Raw genomic sequence first — 18,952 nt, forward strand, 5'->3', positions numbered from 1 at the left:
CAAGGGCTTTTGTAAAGAAGGGATTCGCGCTATCTAAACATCTGGAAACCCGCCATCAGCAATATCAACTCTCCAGTTGCTGTTCCTATGAGTCGGTGTGCGCAAAATGTTCCCCGCCAAGCGCGAGAATTTGTCCGTGATGGGTCACGTGGTGATAGGCTTTTGGCCCCTCATTAGCGATGAGTCAGCCAGGAAAAATATAAGTCACATGACTATTGTTAACCTTAGAAACAAAGACGAAGTCATACAGCCAACCAACTGCTCGCTGGAGTGTCAACACGGAATCGCTGCTGTTGGCGTTGTGGTGGGATGGGGCCCAGTATAACTAACGGATTACAAATGAGATCTCAATTTCATGTGATGTTGATAAGTTACTGAACTCAACCCGCTGCTTCATTCATCTTCTTCTGGCTCTTTCGCAGTAGCTATTTGAATCTGCATTCGTCTTGAGGAACCTTGTCCGGCTGGACAAGAGTGAGTTCCCAGAAACATTCCTAGACTTTGCGGACTCCAAAATACGACTTGTTTCTGGCAAAACTTTTATCTCTTACGAGCGAGTTGTCTTTCCTGGTCAGCTACCTAGGTCCTTAGTCTGTTGATCATGTGATGATCTCTTTCATAAACCCGGTACAAGGGAGGGGAGACGAGCGCTTTTGTTCAAGAAAAAAATGCCGTGGAAAGTACGAGGAAGAAAAAGTACTCATATTGAAGTTTCGATTGCCAAACCTGGTATTCCCTCATTCTGCGCGCTTGCTTGGCGCTCGAGAGAGTCGAATCGCGCAATCAGCGAAGTAGCTCAAGCTTACAGCGAACGACTTACCCAAACACCTTCTAACATCGGTTCCTGGGCTGTTTGATCCGGAGAGATCCAGCTTTCATTTGTATGTCCACCGGACACCGGAAGAAGGACCAGTCCAGCTGCCCAGGTGGCGCGCCCTACCTTACTAGGTCCCGTCGACGACCCGGGCTTTTTAAATATTGCGCGAGGAATACGTATGTACTGTACTGTACATGCACATGCCAGTTGGATACATCGGCATGTAGCTGATAGGTGTAAAATAGTTTTAAACACTCGAGAAGTTGCTAATTTGCTAATTATTTATTCCCACCACATTCATTCTGTTAGATTTTCGATTTCTCAACGGCAACTGAAGTCTTTCTTGATATTTCGTTCGTAGCAGCAGACTATAACATTCTCGAGCCGACACCAAAGAAAACATTCAAGCCTGGTTTGCCCTCTGAAAGCTATTGAATCCGACATCATTAGCTTTGAACCCCTTGCTTTGTTCTCCTATTTACACCTGATGTTGTAAAGCCACATTCTTGAGCCCCTTTACGCAGCGTAAACTACTCGAACTCAGGAGTTGGCTACCTAATCATCAAAGAAAAAGAAACTGACTCTCTAATACATGATGCTTACTTTATCTTCCAACCAACAGTAATCAAGCTTCATACACTCGCAAACATAATAGACTGGAGTTCAACCCTTCTCTGTATTAATGGGGCCCCGAACAGTTCCCGAGATTGCACCGAGCGCCGACAGAGAAACACCTACACCTCTACGTTTCCTACAATGCTTTATATATCCAATGACTACTAAACAAGCATAAAAACTTGTATTTGCTTCATTTAGGTATATGGCACTATCTCGTGCCTGTTCCCACAATGAAGTCACCGATACCGCCGAGGTGCCGCGTTACCCGGGCCAGAATTTTACCCCCCTGATATATATAAACTTGCCGGGCGCCCAGGCCGACCGCTGCCCTTGAGGCATATACGACAGAAACTCAGGAAGGCCGGATCATAAAGCCAGTCAGATCTAACGTTACTGGGAAGATCGAGGACCGGACCACAACCTCATTACTTTCAAGCTCAACGATCCAGAAAACCCTAAGAACTGGAGCAAAGCGCGGAAATGGTACATCACGAAGGTTGAGCTATATCTTGCTTCCTTCGTCGTCGCTTTTGATAGTAGTGTGATCACAGCTGGTATAGGAAAGGTAGCGGAGGAATTCGACATAGGGGAAATTGTGGACCTCCTTACGATTACAGTCTGTGGTATTGGATTCCAAAGTGTTGGTAAGTTTGGGGTTTCGCCCCTTTGAAAATTTGGTCGTGTCGGATGGAAGTACCTAGGCGTATTTTCTTGACATTAAATATGTCATTTACAGAGCCAATGTCAGAAATGTTTGGACGAAAGCCAGTATATGTCCCTACACTGTCGGTCGCTGTTGTCTTCTTGATTACGGAGTACATAGTGTCAGGAGCTGTGTGGGCGCTAGTCACGTTCACCGCCCCTGAGACGTCCACGGGTACACTCCCACGCTTCTCGTCAACAGGGCCAAAAAGATGAGAGAATGAGACAAAGAACGATAGATACGTGACAGAACAAGACCTTGATTCTAGATCATGAGGGGAGGAGAACCTGTGCTTGTTCCTTTTCCCGCCGTTCTAGCTTTCTTTTTGGAACCAAATCGTTTCGATTTGTATGTCCATTCTATACCGGCTGCTTTACATGTTTTTTCATTGCGTAAGTTGCCTATGGTGGAGTAGAAATTTTGGTTTACCGGGAAAAAGTGACTAACTCCCTTTCCAGATTTCCGAACGCTTATCACAAAAGGCTATTCTGCCGGTATAGTACTGGCCTGATGTTTATTCCTCTCGCAATCGGAGTCTTACCAGCACTTGCTGTGCTCCACTAGTCAACAACCAACTACATAAAGCTGAGCCAAAAAAATATGGCGGGAAGCCCCATGCTGAGATGGGTTTGATTCCTAAGATGATATCCTGCTGGTGTATTCCAAGAATGTTCATTTTTGCGTGGACCTCATATTCTCGCATTCATTGGATTGGGCCGACAATTGGAGGTTTCCCAGTTGGATTTGGATTCATTTTCTTGGTAACAATACGCTACCTAAGGTCCCGTCCATTCAAATGGTTTGGGCTATGACATCACGCTAACACAATTTCCGCAGTTGACACCTATCAACATCAGGCTACTTCCGCGCTTGCCGCCAAAACCTTTCTACGATCCATGTCCTTTGGTTAAACGTTACCAGTGCGCAAGCTCATTTATCCCGTTCCTTGGTCGGCGTGCTGCGCAATCCCATTCGCTTTCTATTTCAAGGGAGGCGATTCCGAAACACTCCAGATATGCCTTTTGTTGACCAGAGAAATAATAATCTAACAACACAATCCGTTCGGCCCACATTTGTTCTCTAGCAGCAGACCATGCGGTTGGAATTAGTGGCCAACTACTTCGTGGACTCCTAGTATTCGTGGTTTTCAACACGAGAACCAAAAATGCTGGTCATTTCAATGCTTCCTTCGACAATGCTTCCTTTTCTACTTTTCTGTTTCCTTTTCCTCTTATCTTGCACTACCCTATATTTCCTACCACCCGGTACTATCTTTCGGTATTTAATGTCTTTCACCCCTTTTTCTTCATCAATTGGTTTACCTCGTAGCATAAAAAAAACATTTACTGAGCGGGATGTTTCATTTGCTTCTCATTGCCCTATTGATTTGGCGAAAGATGCAGCGCTTGATACCATTTCTAGAGCATCGATGATAGATCAAAAACGTATATAGTGATCTATTATTATTGTCCATATCACAGTTAATAAAAATAATTCAAGAAAAAAACTTTAACTATTTCTTCCAGTTATTTTACATGCGCCACAATCGGACTATCATTGGTCCGGAGGGGGGTCCATCTGGAGCCCCATCTAAACACACTTCTCCCTACCGGAAGCAAATCCGCTTTTCCAACTCTCTCCGCCGCCCCGAGATGCCAGCGACTATGTATTGACCAGCCACAATACCAGACTCCTATATAGATTCTTTTGTCAATAGTAACAATGATCCCAATGCCTTTCATTCTCAACAGCATACCCTTTTTATAAAAGCTCAGCCGATCATGTCGCTACAACTTTCCACTAGTGCCGCCGCCACCACCTCCCCGCTTACATCCATCTCAACCCCTGTTTCCGAACTCCCCCAGGCGCAGGTGGATGCAATCATTCGCACCAAACGCAAGGCGCGCGAACCCAAAGCCTGCTACCCCTGTCACACCCGCAAGGTAAAATGTGATCGCAATCTGCCCTGTGACGGCTGCGTCAAGCGAGACCATGCGGATCTATGTTCGTACGAACGGCCCTCGAAGAAGCGGCAGGTTGCTGCAGCCCAAGCGTATGTTGCAGCTGCAACGACAGCAGCGACCACCAGCAATGGAGCTGAGCCTGGCAGTCTCCAAGTGAGCCCGACGGAGCTGCAAGTTGCCACTACGGGTGTTGCAGGTAAAGTGGCTATTCCCAAGGAGGAATGGGAGACAGTATGCGCCAAGTTGAAGGATATGGAAAATATGATCTCATCGCTTCGGATGGGCCTCGAGCAGGTGGAGTCTGCCCAGCCTATACCATCAACGATCCCAAGTGCTAGTTCAGGTGCTCGTTCGGCGGATAGCTTTCCAGACCGCGAAGGAATCCATGCGTCGAATGAGCTGGGGAATGGGACCGTACATCTGGGATCAAGGTCCGTCTTGGCCTACCTGCTTGGTCGATCAGGCACTTCGCAGGAAGCTTCCCAGGCGTTACTTGAAGGGGGCATTCTTCCGAAGCTGGGACTTGATAATGAATCGGCTACATACCCGTTCGTTGATCTCTGGTCAACGGATATACGTACATTCGACATGCGTGCTGTCTGTGCAGTTTTACCCGACGATGACCAGTGCAGGATGTAAGGTTTATTTTATTTTATTTTATTTTATTTACTTTTGTGTCTTCTTCCCTCCTCAGCTCCACAAGCACATTTTTGCTAAATAGTAAAACTCTTGTTGGTTCTATTTCTTCTGCCTTAGGTTCATTCGAAGTTACCGTGATATCAGCACAACAATCTATCCGGTTATTCCTGATATCGATCAGTTTGAAGCGAATCTAAATACTCTCCTGCAAAACAGGATGCTGTGGGGCGGTCTTCAGCAAGGATCTAGTGAGGATACGGACAAGCCCTACGGGATGAGCCTGGCTTTTGTTGGGTTGCTCTTCGCCGCACTGGCTGCGGGGTGCCAATCATCCGACCTTCCTAGCAAGGAGAGGGAGTTGACCTCCCAAGTTTACGGTATGTCTCCTTTCTGAATCGCCCCCGCCATACTCCCAGTTTCCATTGTAAACAAATCTAATACATGTTTTAGTATGCTGCTCATATCAATTTTTACGAATGACGAATTTCTTGTCTCAACCGACGCTCGAAGCGATACAGACATTGCTTATTATCGGCAACGTCCTTTCGTACAATATGAATCCCGGCGTTTCTTACGTTTTACTGGGTGAGTATTCTATCAAATGCCAATTACTTCACCTCAATTACTTAAGAAGTATACAACGATACTAACCTTTCTTTCACAGGTATGACTCTAAGAATGGGTCTTGCTCTTGGTTTACACGTAGAGTCGAACAGGTTTTCATCTGCTGAAAGATACATTCGGCGAAGAGTTTGGTAAGACTCAACTATCGCCTCTGGTGGTGGTCATTTCTGTAGCTTGTTTCGTCCTAATGCTTACTTACTTGCACAGGTGGTCGATGGCATGGCAAGATAGTCACTTCTCCTTGTCGTATGACAGGCCATCCACGATGGCGTTTAGCCAACCAGATATACCCTACCATTCGACCTCACAGCCAGGGCACCGCTCTTACTTCGAAACTCTCAGCCGGATAATCTCACTCACCTTGGAAATTCTCAAGGGGCGCATGCTATCACCGCAGTCGCACATGGGGGTTACTGTCATCCAGGCATACAGGGATGAACTTCAAAAAATCATGACAGATGTATCCCCACACCTCCGCGACCCGGCATCCTGCCTCACCCACTTCGACCACATCCAAAGATTAGCATTGAAACTACACTCATCTTATGTAACGTCAGAACTCTGTCGACCCGCATTGAAGAATGCCGAGTCAAAGGACCCTTCCTGGGTAGCCATGCGCAAGGATTGCGTCGCCGCCCTCGCCCGCACCATCGAGGCCTATATAGAATTATATTCGATCAGTCCCCAGGCTGGGCGATCATGGATCGGTCTGCAACGCGCAATCAGTTCCGCCTTCCTCCTCGCCGTGATTGGCGAATCTAAAAACGACCCGTACATTTTGCAACTACTCCGCCGGCTTGAATCAGTGATAGCAGAACGTGCAGCGTCTGAGGGTGCCTTTAACGCCCCTGCTACCGCTACCGGCCCAAGCACAGCTGGCACTGCCGGGATGCACTCACCGCAACAGGCATACCGTGCCACGAAGATAGAGCGTTCTGACATGATCAATGGCACTACAAACATATCCACTCCAAGCTACGACCCGGTATCAGTCTCCATCGCCTCTACTGCCCCGCTCCCCATCTCTGTTGTAGCCGACACTCAGACCCAGTGGGCAAAACCCTTAACCAAATCGCTCCGTGCCCTGCAAAAACTCAACGCCGCCTTCAGCATGCAGGCGCAGCACAAGAAAAGCCCGTCGGCGGCGCCGCTGCACATGGTCGTTCATGGCTGCGCTAACACTGGCAGCACAAACAACACCGGCACCGCCGCCATACCCACGCCGTCGTCCACTTCCCCGCCTAGTGTTGGAGGTGGGTTCGCCGTGTCGACAACGGGAAGTAGCGCTGCGGGTCTAACCCATCCGGCAAAGCCTGAGTCGCTCCCGCCACATACGCCGGAGAGCACGACGAGTGGAGAGTGGACGTTGCCGAATTTGATGGATCGGGCGGCGGAGTATATTCATCCACCGCTGTGGGCGTGAAGGGTGTATATATATGTATACACTCTCGACATGGAGGCTGAACTGGGGTTGCGGGAGGCCTGAGAGATGAAAACGGGCTCGCGGGAGAATATGCCACGAGCACAGAGAGGGGAAACAGGAAAAAAAGGGAAAAGGCAAGAAAAGGAAAGAAAAAAAAAAAAAAAAAAAGAGGAAAAGAAGACGAAGACGAAAGCAAAAGTTTGGAATAAACGGGCTTGGAAGTACGTTCCCTTTGTCTCCCCCCACGCACGTACCTATAGTCTAGTAGGTACTTAACTCTTTACTATACGCTGCGTATGCATCTTATCCCACCATCCCATCGTTTGGGTGTCGTTTATTCCTACATTCACGTCCCCCCCGCGCCCCGGCGGCATACGACAACGTACTATATTTTTTTTTTAACTTTCCCTATACACATCCCTACGCAGTATATTTTTTTTCCCCTTTCGCTTTACTTTTTTTAAAAGTCCTTGAGCAAGATCATCATCGGAGCCATTCGTCACCACTACCAGCACACCATGTTCAGCCTGAGATTTTCTTTTTTTTTCCTTTTTTTTTTCTTCTTCTTTTCTTTTAATATGTAACTTCTTTCTATTATTATTAATGTCTTCGGAGGTTGGCGCATGGATAAAATTAAAAGGGGTTTCTCTTTTAGAAAGTTGAAAGAAAGGGGCCGGCGCAACAAGACACGGAGAAACGGATTTTTTTTTTTTTTTTTTTTTTTTTTTTTTTTTTTTTTTTTTTGTCGAGCGTTTTATTGGAAGTTAGGAAGGGAAGAAAAATATTGAAAAAGGATAGACTAATCTCTCACTCACTCTCTCTCTCTTGCACAAAAGTTATAGATGTGTGTACATGTATGTACAAAAAAAAAAGAAAAAAAAAAAGAAAAAAAAAAGTTCATAATGGAGTAACTTATTCTATTAACTATCTGTTTTGAAAAATGGTATGAAAAATGGTATGAAAGGGGCATTTCATGCATAAGGTGGTAAGTAGTAGTAGTAAGTGAGTAGTTGGAATGTTTCTCATTGACACATTAATTTATCTATGCAGCATTCAGATGAGTGTAACAAATTGTTGGAATCCCATCTTTTTTGCATTTCCTGACTTTCCTTTCAAAGATGGCAGAGAGGGAGAGAAGTAATGAAACAGGGCTAAGAGAGAGACTCCATTCCACAACTACAATAAATCACCACTATATATATACATCCCTACTTGTTTTTCTCCGCTGCCTGTTCTTACAGCTAAGTAGTGGTTTTGAGGCCATCACAAAAGAAAAAGAGTATGGAATAAATAGTAGAAATTGTCATCCCCCCCGCTTCTTCCTAGTGTTCATATAGTTACATGTACATATATGCAAGTCATTTTTGTGTGTTTTGTGATGAGTGAGAGATTGCTGGCTAGTGTGTGTATGTATGTATGGTGTATGTGTATGTGTGTGTGTTTGTTTTCCTTCTCATCTTCTTTCTTTCCTTCTCTTCTTTCATCTTTTTTATTTTCTTCCATTTCCCCATTTTCGCATTGCAATCAATAATCGCCATCCCTATGGCTACCCTACCCCCCCATTCATCACCATCTATCTCCCTATAACAATTCATCCCGTTCCTGCTCCCGCAATCCACATCTATGTCCTTGCCCTCGCCCCCCCCCACATTACCCTCGACGCTTTTTCGTTTTCTTTTTTTTTTTTTTTCCGGATATTTTAGGGGTTCGGGTTGTATGTATTATATATTTTAAACAATGATGGGACCGCCAACCCCAATTCCAATTCACCACTTTAGAAATGCGAGTTGTCTGGTAGAGGAGGAAAACGGAGGCAGGCAGGTGACAGGAGAGATATTACAGATGGGAGAGAGCGGAGAGAGCGGAGAGAGAGAGAAAGTAGATAGAGAGGAGAGGGCGGGAAACCAAATTGATATTGAGTCTTTTTCGAAACGGAATAAAAAACGGTTTAAGGAAAGGAAAAAGGAAGAAAGGAAGAAAAAGAATGGCGGTGGGTGCTTTATTTCTGCTCCTGGGGATACAATTCCTCCTGGAGCGTGACTCCGAGTTCCTCTCGTAGACTCTTCAGTTCTTCGAGGTACATTTCGTATTGGGCCTTGTTTTCGACCTTGGCTCTGATGCCTGTGTGTTTTTATTTTTCCCGATTGGAGTGTTTGTCAGTATTCTGGTGTGAAAGTGTGATTGCTGAAATTGCAATTGGCATTCTTGTTCGTGTGTATGGGAAGCAAAACGAACCTTCGAAGATTCTAACGGCGGTGGGGAAGTCGTTGACTCTGCGGGCAGCCTTAAGGGCGGCGGTCATGACGCTGACGGAGGGGACGAGATCGTAGGCGAAGGCATTGTTAAGGTTTCGCTGTATGATTTCGACAGGGAGGGTAATTATTAGTCTTCAGCTGAATTTTTGTGAGGGAAGCGGGGATCAATCGGCAATTGGAATTCCCGGAATGATAGGAGAGTTTGGGGGAGGCTTTTATACCTGCAGTTCGAAGACATCCTGTACACCATCGAATTCCTTCTCATATCTATTGAACAATTTTGGAATTGAGGGTTAGATGGGTTGTAAAACAATATGGATATAAATAACCAGAAGTAAAAATCAAAATCAAAATGAAAATAGAAAAGAGGCTCATTAGTTGCAGGCGATGTCGGAGGGTGTGCGGATCGGGAAAGAGTTGTTACGAGCGCATACCTGGCAGAGAACTCCTCAAAAGTCTCCTCCTCATGGCCCATAGCTCCGCTGGCGCATTTGGACGACGAGCTGAAGCTGCTCACTCCTCCAAAGGCGACAATGGCGGGAGCGGCGGCAGCAGCGAAGACGGGCGCGGCAACTCTTGATCGGGCAGAGTAGGAAGCTCTGAAAAAGCCGACTGGGGCTGTGCGCGAGGCAATGCGGAAGAGGGTGGTGGACGACATTGGGGGGAGAGAGGTTGCCGATTGAGCTAGACTGAGCGGGATTGGGAGATGTGGACAGCGCAGAGGAGCGGTGGTGGTTGTGCGGGAAGTTGGACGATTGTTGGGCGAGGAGAAAAGGCGAAGTGGTTGGTTGTGGTGATGGTTGGTTTGGTGGTGTGGTTGGTGGGAGTGAGTTGGCTGTGGGAAGTTCTCGGAGCGGTTTAGCCTGGGGCGGGTTTGGTCAGCAATTGGCCCGACCTGGTTGGGTTCCATATATCAGATCACATACAACATACAACATACATACAACATACAACATACAACTGTTGTTAACATACAGCATCAAGCAGCTCAAGAGTGCACCCCTCTCAAATTGCTGTAGTTAGGCAGTGATAGATAGCCGTGGTTCGTCGCAGAGTATCGTACACTACGAGGACAAGAGCCTGTCTAAAAAAAAAATATTCAGTCTAACCCTCAAGCCGCGGAGGCTGCTGCTAGCCAGCAGGAGAGTGCAAGAGATGGCAAGTAGGTACATGTAGATACACTCGTTCTCATGAGCAGCTTTGCAGCTTTGTTCAGTTGAAAGGATGCCAATTAATATCTATAGTACAGAAGAAGCGCTCTCGTTCTTCTGGCTTTGCTATTGTAGCTGCGGCTCTGCTAAGTCAGATATATATATGTACTCCGTATTGTTCACAGTTTTTCTCCCAATCGCTATGACTGACTGTTGTTCCAAGAAGCCTCATGCTACTTGGATACACTTTTTAAACCCTGCAATTCTCTTCTCATTTCTTTTCTGTTCTTACCTTCTTTTTGCCATGTACCACCAAATCCAAGGGTTTTGAACTTCGACATCTTGGCTGGTAGAGAACCATGCCCATGCCCATTCTGCATCTTCTGGTCAACCTTGAATACCTTCAGCAACTACTTTAAACATTCTTCTTCAACTCATGGATGCCCCAATTAACCTTTTTCACCTTCTGACGAGGGTTCATCTTTTACCTTTTCCCAACTCTGGCCTGGTTTGACGTAATTTTCGGCATCTTGCTTTTCCCTCCATTGTAATAATCTGTATTATCGGATGTAATGACGAGACTGTAATTTAGTCGTATGACCAGTTCCAGCCCAATCACATGCCATGCTGACCGAAATGCCCAGAGCCCGCCAAGCAGCCAATGTCGCCGTGCGTACTGGCCGATACAACCCAAGCAGCTGTCTGTTGCCATGCTTCTGTGTGCGTTGCCCCTGTTGTCCCTTACTACGGGCTTGGGCGGATCGAGGTAGTGTAATTTATTCTTTCCAAGGGCCGATTGTACTGTTTCCAGTTTGGGGGTTTAAATTACGCTGTTACATAGAGTTTACACTGAGTTTACACTTTACTGCTCGTGAGAACCGTCCACAGTACAGTGCCAGTACCACAGATCCCCCTCCCAATCGGGCCGCAATCCCCTGTCACACGCGTACATACCATACCATTCCAAACCATACGATACCTCCTTTTTTTTTTTTTTCCTCTCCTCCTCAACTCTACGCCGACTCGCTATATTTCGCTTCATCTTCAAACTTCATTTCTTTCTTCTCATTATTGATTTATTTCTCCCAACTTCTCTCCTCTCCGCGCCTTTCTGCTGCCTGTCCTCTCTGCAGCCCCCGCCCTTTTGTTTGGCGTCTTCTTCTTCTTCCACTTCTTCCGCTTTTTCCTCTTCTTCTTGTCACTCCTTCATCGGTCCCCGTTTCCCTACCACTTTTTTTTTTCTCCCTCTTCTCCTTAACAATTTTTTTCTTTCTTTTTTCTTTTTGGGTGTGGCTCTGCCTCTGCAGATCGATTGGATCGCCATTTGGATCTGAACAGCATACTACATTACATACCGTTATATATAAATTCCCGCATTTAAACCCTGTCGCGCCGTGATCAATTTTTATTATTTTATTTGTGTACGATTATATGTGTATGCGTTTGACTGAAACTACTCCTTGCAACGCTCTCACCCTCGAAAACTGCCATCTCCTCCTGTCATCTTGACCATAACACACACACGTCTCTTCGATATGTCGTTCGACCTCGGCTCCATCCCAATTCCAACCCTCGACCGTCCGTTCGGCATTGAACTATGGCCGCTCTTCTCCAAGGCTTACACGGCAGTCGCGGGGTTCTCGCCGGAAGACTTTAAATTCACTCAAGGCCAGACTCCCATGTCGACCTTGAACGGAACCCTCATTTCCCTCGCGTCCTACTATATCATCGTCTTTGGCGGTCGAGAGATCATGAGAAACCGCCCCGCGATGAAGTTGAATGGTGTTTTCCTCATACACAATCTATACCTGACCTTGATCAGTGGAGCGCTACTGGTTCTGTTTATCGAACAACTTCTTCCGACGCTGTGGAGGAACGGCGTTTTTTATGCTATTTGTGACGTTAAGGGTGGTTGGACGGATCCCCTGGTTGTTCTATACTATGTATGGCACATATTCCTATTGTCGGATATATATTATGTTTGGTTAAACGTAAAGTGTACCCGCTAACACTTCCGTTATAGTTGAACTATCTCACCAAATACCTGGAGCTCCTCGACACCGTCTTCCTCGTCCTCAAGAAGAAGCCTCTTACTTTCCTCCATACCTACCACCATGGTGCCACAGCTCTTCTGTGCTACACGCAGTTGATTGGTCACACAGCTGTCTCCTGGGTGCCCATCACCCTAAACCTCCTGGTCCACGTCGTTATGTACTGGTACTATTTCCAGAGCGCCCGGGGCATCCGCATCTGGTGGAAAAAATGGGTCACCATCCTCCAGATTGTACAATTCGTCATTGACTTGGGTGAGTAATAAAATAACAACTCAACCCCAACAAAACAATCCAAAACCACATGCAAACTAATACACTCTATCAGGATTCGTGTACTTCGCATCCTACACCTACTTCACATCAACCTATTTCCCACACATGCCCAACGCAGGGCACTGCGCCGGCGAGGAATTCGCCGCGTTTTCCGGTCTAATCATCCTTTCGTCCTACCTCCTCCTCTTCATCTCCTTCTACTTTGCCACATACAAGAAATCAGGCAAAGCTGGCCGCCCACGCAGAAATACCGGCAAGCAGGCTGTGATTGATATGCGCAATATGGAGATTCCGTCGGTTGGTGGAAAGCCTGCGGCTGTCACAACGACGGCGACAACCAATGGCACTGCCAATGGAAATGGCCATGCCTACGCGACGAACGGATCTGCGGTTACCTCAGCGCGTTCGAATGGTGGCCCCGTCACACGGTCGAGAAAGGCCTAGGTATAAAAGCAAAGTGAGCGTAGGGGCTTGCTTTGCTTTTTTGTTTTCCAAAGACAGAACGAAGAATTCAAGTAGGAGAAGATAAGGGAGGGACACACTGAACTAAAACACGGGAAAACGAACACGGAGTGGGAATTATTGAAGCAAAGAAGGAAAATTAGCTTCTCTGCCGCTAAATTTTTTTTTGAAATCCGACACGCCTCCCTTGCCCCCAGTCGCCAGCTACCATATAATGAGTGCAGATCATTTTATTGTTTAATTTTTCTCTTTTTTTTAATACTTACATTTACATTGCCTTTTGGTCGAATCTAATCAATTGATCATTGTCGCTTTTCTTCCAACCCCGCTGTGACCAATTTCATCACTTGTCACTGATTGAGATGATTTTTTTTTTTCATTTTTTTCACTTTTTTTTTTCCCCCCTCTTGATATAACTTCTGAATTATGAGGTTTGAGGTTTGGAAATAATACTTCTTTAATACCCAGTTCGTTCTGGTGTTTTTCTTTCCTCCTCTTTTTTGCCACGGATTTCTTTCAGGTGATTTTTCCTTCCATGTGCTGTATTCCTTTAGTTTTTATTTTTCACCCTTCTCAGATTCCCTCCATCCATTTTTTTTTTTTTTTTTTTTTTTACCCTTCACTTGGTTTCTTGCTTGGTGCTTATTATTTCTCTCTGCTTGAACATATCGACGACGTCGCTACATCACATATCAATCAAATCACACACATATATCACCTACCACATATTTTTCTTTGTCTTTTTTTTTTTTTTTAATTTTTTCTTCTTTCTATTTTTGCCTTGCCTTTAAAACTATATAAACGCGAGGAAGAGGGATAAACGGATAAAAAAAATACCAACAAGTATTGATGTATTGATTATATTATGATTGGGGTTGCACATGCCTTCTTTCCCTTTGTTTTGACTATCTTACTATGATGTACATGTACATATTCTTGTTGGATTTTGATGTACTTTTCAACCTTCTTTCTTTTTTTCTCCTTCTGTACTGTTGAACTACTGGGAAAGGGGATTCTGTTTGGTAGGTTCGATGATACTAAGCCCGCAATCCCAATCAACTCAATTGGCAACCATTCTCTCAGCCCAACGGACAAGATGAACCGCACGCGACGAGGCCGTTGTTGACAATGAGCTCCCCATTCCATGTCCTTACGCGCTGAAATCACCACGCACATTCATTCTCCCAAATCCCTACCCACTATTCTTCCGAGTTTTGGATTCCACCCACCCTTCACATCCCAGATACCTATGTTCCAGATTCAGATTCATTTTTTACTCGTTCCTCCCTACCTCGCCTATCCAGCTACCTCTCATCGCCCACATCACATCGCAACGATGGTGCAACGACATTTCGCTGTTGATGGGCTATGGGTGGAATGCAATGGATATTGAAAGGTGAGAGGGGAGTGGGGATGGGGTTTCTTATCTCCATACCTATGTAGGTGTATTATTATATATCATTGAACGTACATCATTGTGAGTTCTGAGAAAGGCCCGACGCCCACCTTCCGTCTTCATGCTTTTTTTGCTCTGGTGGGGCGCTCCTCATGTCGCTTTCATTTTTAAATTATGCTCTGGTTATTGGTGTCTTGGGTATCATTTTAAATTGCGATGTCTATTTAATCTAATGTTACTTCTATTTGCCTGGCGTTAACCTGGTACAACTCGCTCAAATGCTTCGATGCACGGTATGATCTTTAGCTTTTCTTTGCTGTTTTTTTTTTTTTTTTTTTTTTTTTTTTTTTTTTTTTTAAATCTTCTTTTCCCTTTGTCAATGGTGGTGGGTTAGCTATTATTAACTAACTAACTGGATATGGCCTCTATTCTGTTCGCTCTTTCTATATAGTCATTAAATATGCTGGACAAAAATACTACATATCCCAGCCCCTTTTGCATCCGTTTTCAAAAGCTACATCTTCCACACATCATGTGCGGTGGAGTGCACCGAAAGGAATGAAGCATACATGGCGCTGGTGGCCACCGCTCATCTGCCTACATCTACGTCGGTGTCTATAGTATCCTCCTGCTTGGGAAATTGTATCTCCGTGTTTTGATGTGGGTGCATGTATAATGGGAGGCGTCCTGTGCCGGGGGGAGGGTGGGATTTACTAACGTTACAATGTGAAAGAATCAGTTTTGAGTTTCCGTGTTTCCACATGTTAAAGGGCTTGGTCATTGGGTATAGGTAGACAGTGAGGAAACGGAGGAGAGCGCGATTGGGGAAGTGGTGTGGTGTGGTGTGCGTGAAGTGCTGGACTGTTCACAGCTCTGGTTTCCCCCGTGAGTTCCCGAGTCAGGGTGTCAGATAACGAAACGCATCACCTCGTTGGCATGTCTTGTGATTGATCTCCGGCAATCTGTTTGCCACTAGCCAGCGGACAGTACAATATCGTATTTACAAGCAGAACCCCGAAAGAAGGACCACAACGGGGCGATGGAAGGTCAAGATTTAGGTAGGAGCCAGAGCCTAGATAAGCGTCCATGTAGGTCTTGTCATATTTCGGAATCTCTATCGATATTCACAATTTCAACAGGGACGTCAGAGACTGGGAATCTATTCTAAATGTCGACCGCATAAGCCGACAGCATGTATCTCCTATAAAGCAGGGTTGTGAAGAGCATGCTAGCGCCACATAAGCCAATGGTCCAAGGCCGCCGTTTTCTAGAAGAAATCAATGATGGAGAAGGCTTGGGCTTCTTCATCTTTGTATAGCGAGTTATCGTGACGCACGGCTGGTCTCGTCGATAGTCGCGATTTCTCGGTGAGAGATTTGCATGGGACATTTGCCATAGCCATCTCGGTTGATAATCCGGCATCCGGCCGTATCCCAGATCTCATTTGCGGCTTTATTCAAGATGATCTCGAGGAGTACACCGGCATCGTGTGCTATGGTAACCCAACAACATGGCCACATCAATTACTGATTTCCCCTGCCTCATCACAATGAGGGCGCACGCTGAAGTTGATCAAGAAGAACCTCAACTCAGGCCGGCCGAGGCAGCAGTGATAGTCCTAGCTGCCCTCTATATAAGGGTTGTCCAAAAGCTGTGGACCACCTCTTAGGGAATATATCTGTTATACCAGATCGATGGAGCTGGTTGCGGTTGACCTGAGGACTTGATTTCTCACAGAGCTAGAGATCGGAGTTCCAGTTCTGCAGAATCAGTGAATAGGCGATCTTGCAAACAGTGTCACCTCAAGACTTCCAGATAGCCCTATTTTAGATATGGATGACAATTAGAACAAACTTGGATGCGGCTGAATATCTTTCGTGATACTGTGGTGTGGACTTTGGAATCACGGCCACAAATGTTCTGTTGTCGAACCAGGGAGATAGAATTTCTATATTTATATTGAGATGGAACAAGGTTCACGCTAATCCCAGTTAGTTCTAAGCGAAAGCTTGGCACCGAGTCCTTCTCCAACGACATCTAAATCTATCGAGGTGTGGTCTCTGACATTGTCCACCCCGATGGAATCAATGATGAGGTTGCTCTGCATAGCTAAAATGCCAATCATGAAATCCGAGCTTCCTACATCGATAGCATGTAGATAGTGGAGTAAGAAAACCCCAGCCCAACGGAGGCCCGTGTTTTCCCAGGTGCGCACTATGGCGTGCAATGCGTGCTCGGATGGGCTAGTTACAGCAGGCTGGGATACGGCTGAAATACGGGGTAGGGTTGGCAAAGTTCTCTCTCAGTCATCCCGCATTACAATCAGCAAAGCAACGCTGTCCTGAATTAGCCAACTTTAACTGTGGCCAGATTCAAAATCGGGCGCGGGATCTCTCACTGGCATATGGCACCCCTGGTTCTCCGGTCATGCTAGCTCTGCAAGTCGTTAATGCGATTATGACCTTCTGTCGCGGTCCCTACAATAGTTTCATCCCATGCTGAGAATTTTGGGTCGAGCAGACGTTTTGCACAGGTCGTCAACTCCGAACATCCGGGTAGACAGACATTTTATGACTCAGGTGACTGTATAGCTAGACGAGCTCGTTTTCGCAGGCGCTTTCATCTCTACCCGGGTTTCTAGTGCAGCAGGGCGTCTTGTCCCGGGATATGGGGGGAAAGTGTCCCTTTTTGAATTTTTTCCTTTTTTGATAAGTCAGAAAGAAAGAAGAAATAGAAAAGAAAAGCTCCTGAGGAGAGAATTGATGAAAAGGTAAGTACTTTCATATTTTTTTTTCATTTTTCTTAAACCATGCTGCCAAGTAATTGCCCCTTTTTTGCTAGGATTGCCATCTACAATTCCCCGCATCTCCCTTCTGTTCCCATCATTCTTTGTACCCCATCCTTATATCCTTTAATGGCACCCGAATCCCCTCGAGTGCTCTGTTCTCTTGCATAAAACTACCAAACCATACGCAATTTCCACCCAACAAAGTCCAAATTTGACACTCTGAGGCTCTCTTGCCCTGGCCGTTATCTTTCCCCATCAGCAAAGCATGTCTGATCAGAACAAAAAGTACACCGTCGGCCGGATCTGTGCCATACCTACGGACCTCGTTGCCGCGCAAGCTTTTCTCGACGAAAAGCACGAAGGTCCAGTATATGTGGATCCCAACGATGCCAAGAGCTACACATTGGGGGAAAAATAATGTCGCCATAGCTTGCTTGCCCTAGCAAGCACTGATGATAGGCTATATTAAAGATGATTCATTCATCCCTTAGCTGGTAAAGCAAATGTTGCGGCAACCTGCGCGGAAATCTGCGATAAAAGTTAGTTGGTACCACGGCCTGAACGGCTGAAAAAGATCATAATCCAGCAATTCACCCTGGCCTAATTGCTTCAGCGAACCAGGTGATGAAGGATGCTTCAGTCAAAGAGATGAACTTTCTGCAGAAGGGGATGTACTGTGTTTTGAAATGGAGGCAGGTGACTTAATGACTACTTTCCCCTGTTTAGTCATTCGCAGTATATGTGATTACTCAGATTAGCATAAAATAAGGATTGGCAGGGATATGCAGCGATGGCGGCGGCAGCATATGCAAAAGATCTTTGATGTAAAATCCATCCACGCAGAGTTGAGGCTGAGAGAAAATCAGCGAATTTCGATCTGGTTCGTCAAGTGTGTCGCGGAGTCTTGTAATTCATAAATGCTAACCTATGCAATCAATGACAAGTCTCCAAGAAGTTGCAGTAGAGCACGGGATATTTCACGAAAGCATCTTCAACTCCAGCAAGAGACGGCCAAGCAGAAGCTATTGACAAGCAAAAAAATTGTCTCAGTTGTTCCGTCTCACCAAGAGCACCGAGGATGCAACATAAACAAAAACCGCGTGGAAGACCGAGTAGAGGGCACATACGAGTGGTTCCTCGGACACAACAACTTCCGGAAATGGTTAAAACAAGAAGAGTCGGGGCCGGTGCTGGTCTCAGCGGACCCAGGGTGTGGAAAATCGGTCTTGACCAAGTACCTGATTGACCGTGAGTTACCAGGATCGGCGACTATTTACTACTTCTTCTACAAAGATCAGGACCAGAACACCGTGCGCCAAGCACTTTGTGCACTTCTTCGCCAGCTGTTCTCCCAGAAGCCTTCACTGCGATAAAACCATGCGACGAAAACGGGCCAGGTCTTATCAACTCAACTAACCCTCTCTCTCTGTGGACTATCCTAGGAGATGCTGTGCGGGATCCCGAGGCCGGACCTGTTATCATTGTACTGGATGCCCTGGACGAATGCGATGCGTCAGAGTTAGCGGACTTGGTGCGGAATGTGTCAGGCCAATTCCGCAGCAGTCAGTTAGGCTATGGAAAGTTGAAATATATTCTAACGAGTCGCCCGTATGAGCAGATCGAGTCCAAGTTCCAGGCCCTGTCGGACTGTTTTCCGCAAATCCGTATACCAGGGGGGAAAAGTCGGAAAAAATTAGTGAAAAGGTGGATCTCGTCATCAAATACCGAGTCAAACGGTTGTCAAGGGAGAAAGTGCTATCAGCCCAAATAAAGAGTCACCTGGAG

At 46.0% G+C, this 18,952-nt stretch overlaps 6 protein-coding genes across 6 annotated transcripts; 4 read left to right on the forward strand and 2 right to left on the reverse strand.

The window, feature by feature from the left end:
* Positions 1-1,665: 1,665 nt before the first annotated feature.
* Positions 1,666-3,049, forward strand: BDBG_01462 (MFS multidrug transporter; the record flags this gene model as incomplete). Its single annotated transcript, XM_031720345.1, has 5 exons — positions 1,666-1,688; positions 1,752-1,918; positions 1,996-2,079; positions 2,172-2,312; positions 2,976-3,049. The coding sequence occupies 5 exons, from the start codon at positions 1,666-1,668 to the stop codon at positions 3,047-3,049; spliced, it is 489 nt and encodes a 162-aa protein (XP_031576481.1).
* Positions 3,050-3,919: 870 nt separating this feature from the next.
* BDBG_01463 (fungal specific transcription factor domain-containing protein) lies at positions 3,920-6,788 on the forward strand (the record flags this gene model as incomplete). Its single annotated transcript, XM_031720346.1, has 4 exons — positions 3,920-4,737; positions 4,859-5,118; positions 5,406-5,496; positions 5,573-6,788. 4 exons carry the CDS (start codon positions 3,920-3,922, stop codon positions 6,786-6,788), a joined length of 2,385 nt encoding a protein of 794 aa, XP_031576482.1.
* A 1,999-nt stretch (positions 6,789-8,787) lies between these two features.
* On the reverse strand, positions 8,788-9,701 carry BDBG_01464 (cytochrome c oxidase subunit 5a; the record flags this gene model as incomplete). The annotated part of the gene is made up of 4 exons (XM_002628510.2): positions 8,788-8,909; positions 9,024-9,141; positions 9,265-9,310; positions 9,478-9,701. The coding sequence occupies 4 exons, from the start codon at positions 9,699-9,701 to the stop codon at positions 8,788-8,790; spliced, it is 510 nt and encodes a 169-aa protein (XP_002628556.1).
* Positions 9,702-10,678: 977 nt separating this feature from the next.
* BDBG_16382 (uncharacterized protein) lies at positions 10,679-10,906 on the reverse strand (the record flags this gene model as incomplete). The annotated part of the gene is made up of 1 exon (XM_031724345.1): positions 10,679-10,906. One exon carries the CDS (start codon positions 10,904-10,906, stop codon positions 10,679-10,681), a length of 228 nt encoding a protein of 75 aa, XP_031576483.1.
* Positions 10,907-11,114: 208 nt separating this feature from the next.
* On the forward strand, positions 11,115-14,707 carry BDBG_01465 (fatty acid elongase 3). The gene is made up of 3 exons (XM_002628511.2): positions 11,115-12,137; positions 12,218-12,500; positions 12,574-14,707. Exons 1-3 carry the CDS (start codon positions 11,730-11,732, stop codon positions 12,963-12,965), a joined length of 1,083 nt encoding a protein of 360 aa, XP_002628557.1. The 5' UTR covers positions 11,115-11,729; the 3' UTR covers positions 12,966-14,707.
* Positions 14,708-18,084: 3,377 nt separating this feature from the next.
* Positions 18,085-18,938, forward strand: BDBG_16383 (uncharacterized protein; the record flags this gene model as incomplete). Its single annotated transcript, XM_031724346.1, has 2 exons — positions 18,085-18,415; positions 18,466-18,938. 2 exons carry the CDS (start codon positions 18,085-18,087, stop codon positions 18,936-18,938), a joined length of 804 nt encoding a protein of 267 aa, XP_031576484.1.
* Between the last annotated feature and the right edge of the window lie 14 nt (positions 18,939-18,952).

The sequence above is a fragment of the Blastomyces gilchristii genome, assembly GCF_000003855.2.
Source record: "Blastomyces gilchristii SLH14081 genomic scaffold supercont1.2, whole genome shotgun sequence".
NCBI lineage: Eukaryota > Fungi > Ascomycota > Eurotiomycetes > Onygenales > Ajellomycetaceae > Blastomyces > Blastomyces gilchristii.

Coding starts and splice junctions, on each gene's coding strand:
- BDBG_01465 (XM_002628511.2), top strand. CDS start 11,730: ATGTCGTTCGACCTCGGCTCCATCCCAATTCCAACCCTCGACCGTCCG. Junction 12,138..12,217: donor CCCTGGTTGTTCTATACTAT/GTATGGCACATA, acceptor CTTCCGTTATAG/TTGAACTATCTCACCAAATA. Junction 12,501..12,573: donor ACAATTCGTCATTGACTTGG/GTGAGTAATAAA, acceptor ACACTCTATCAG/GATTCGTGTACTTCGCATCC.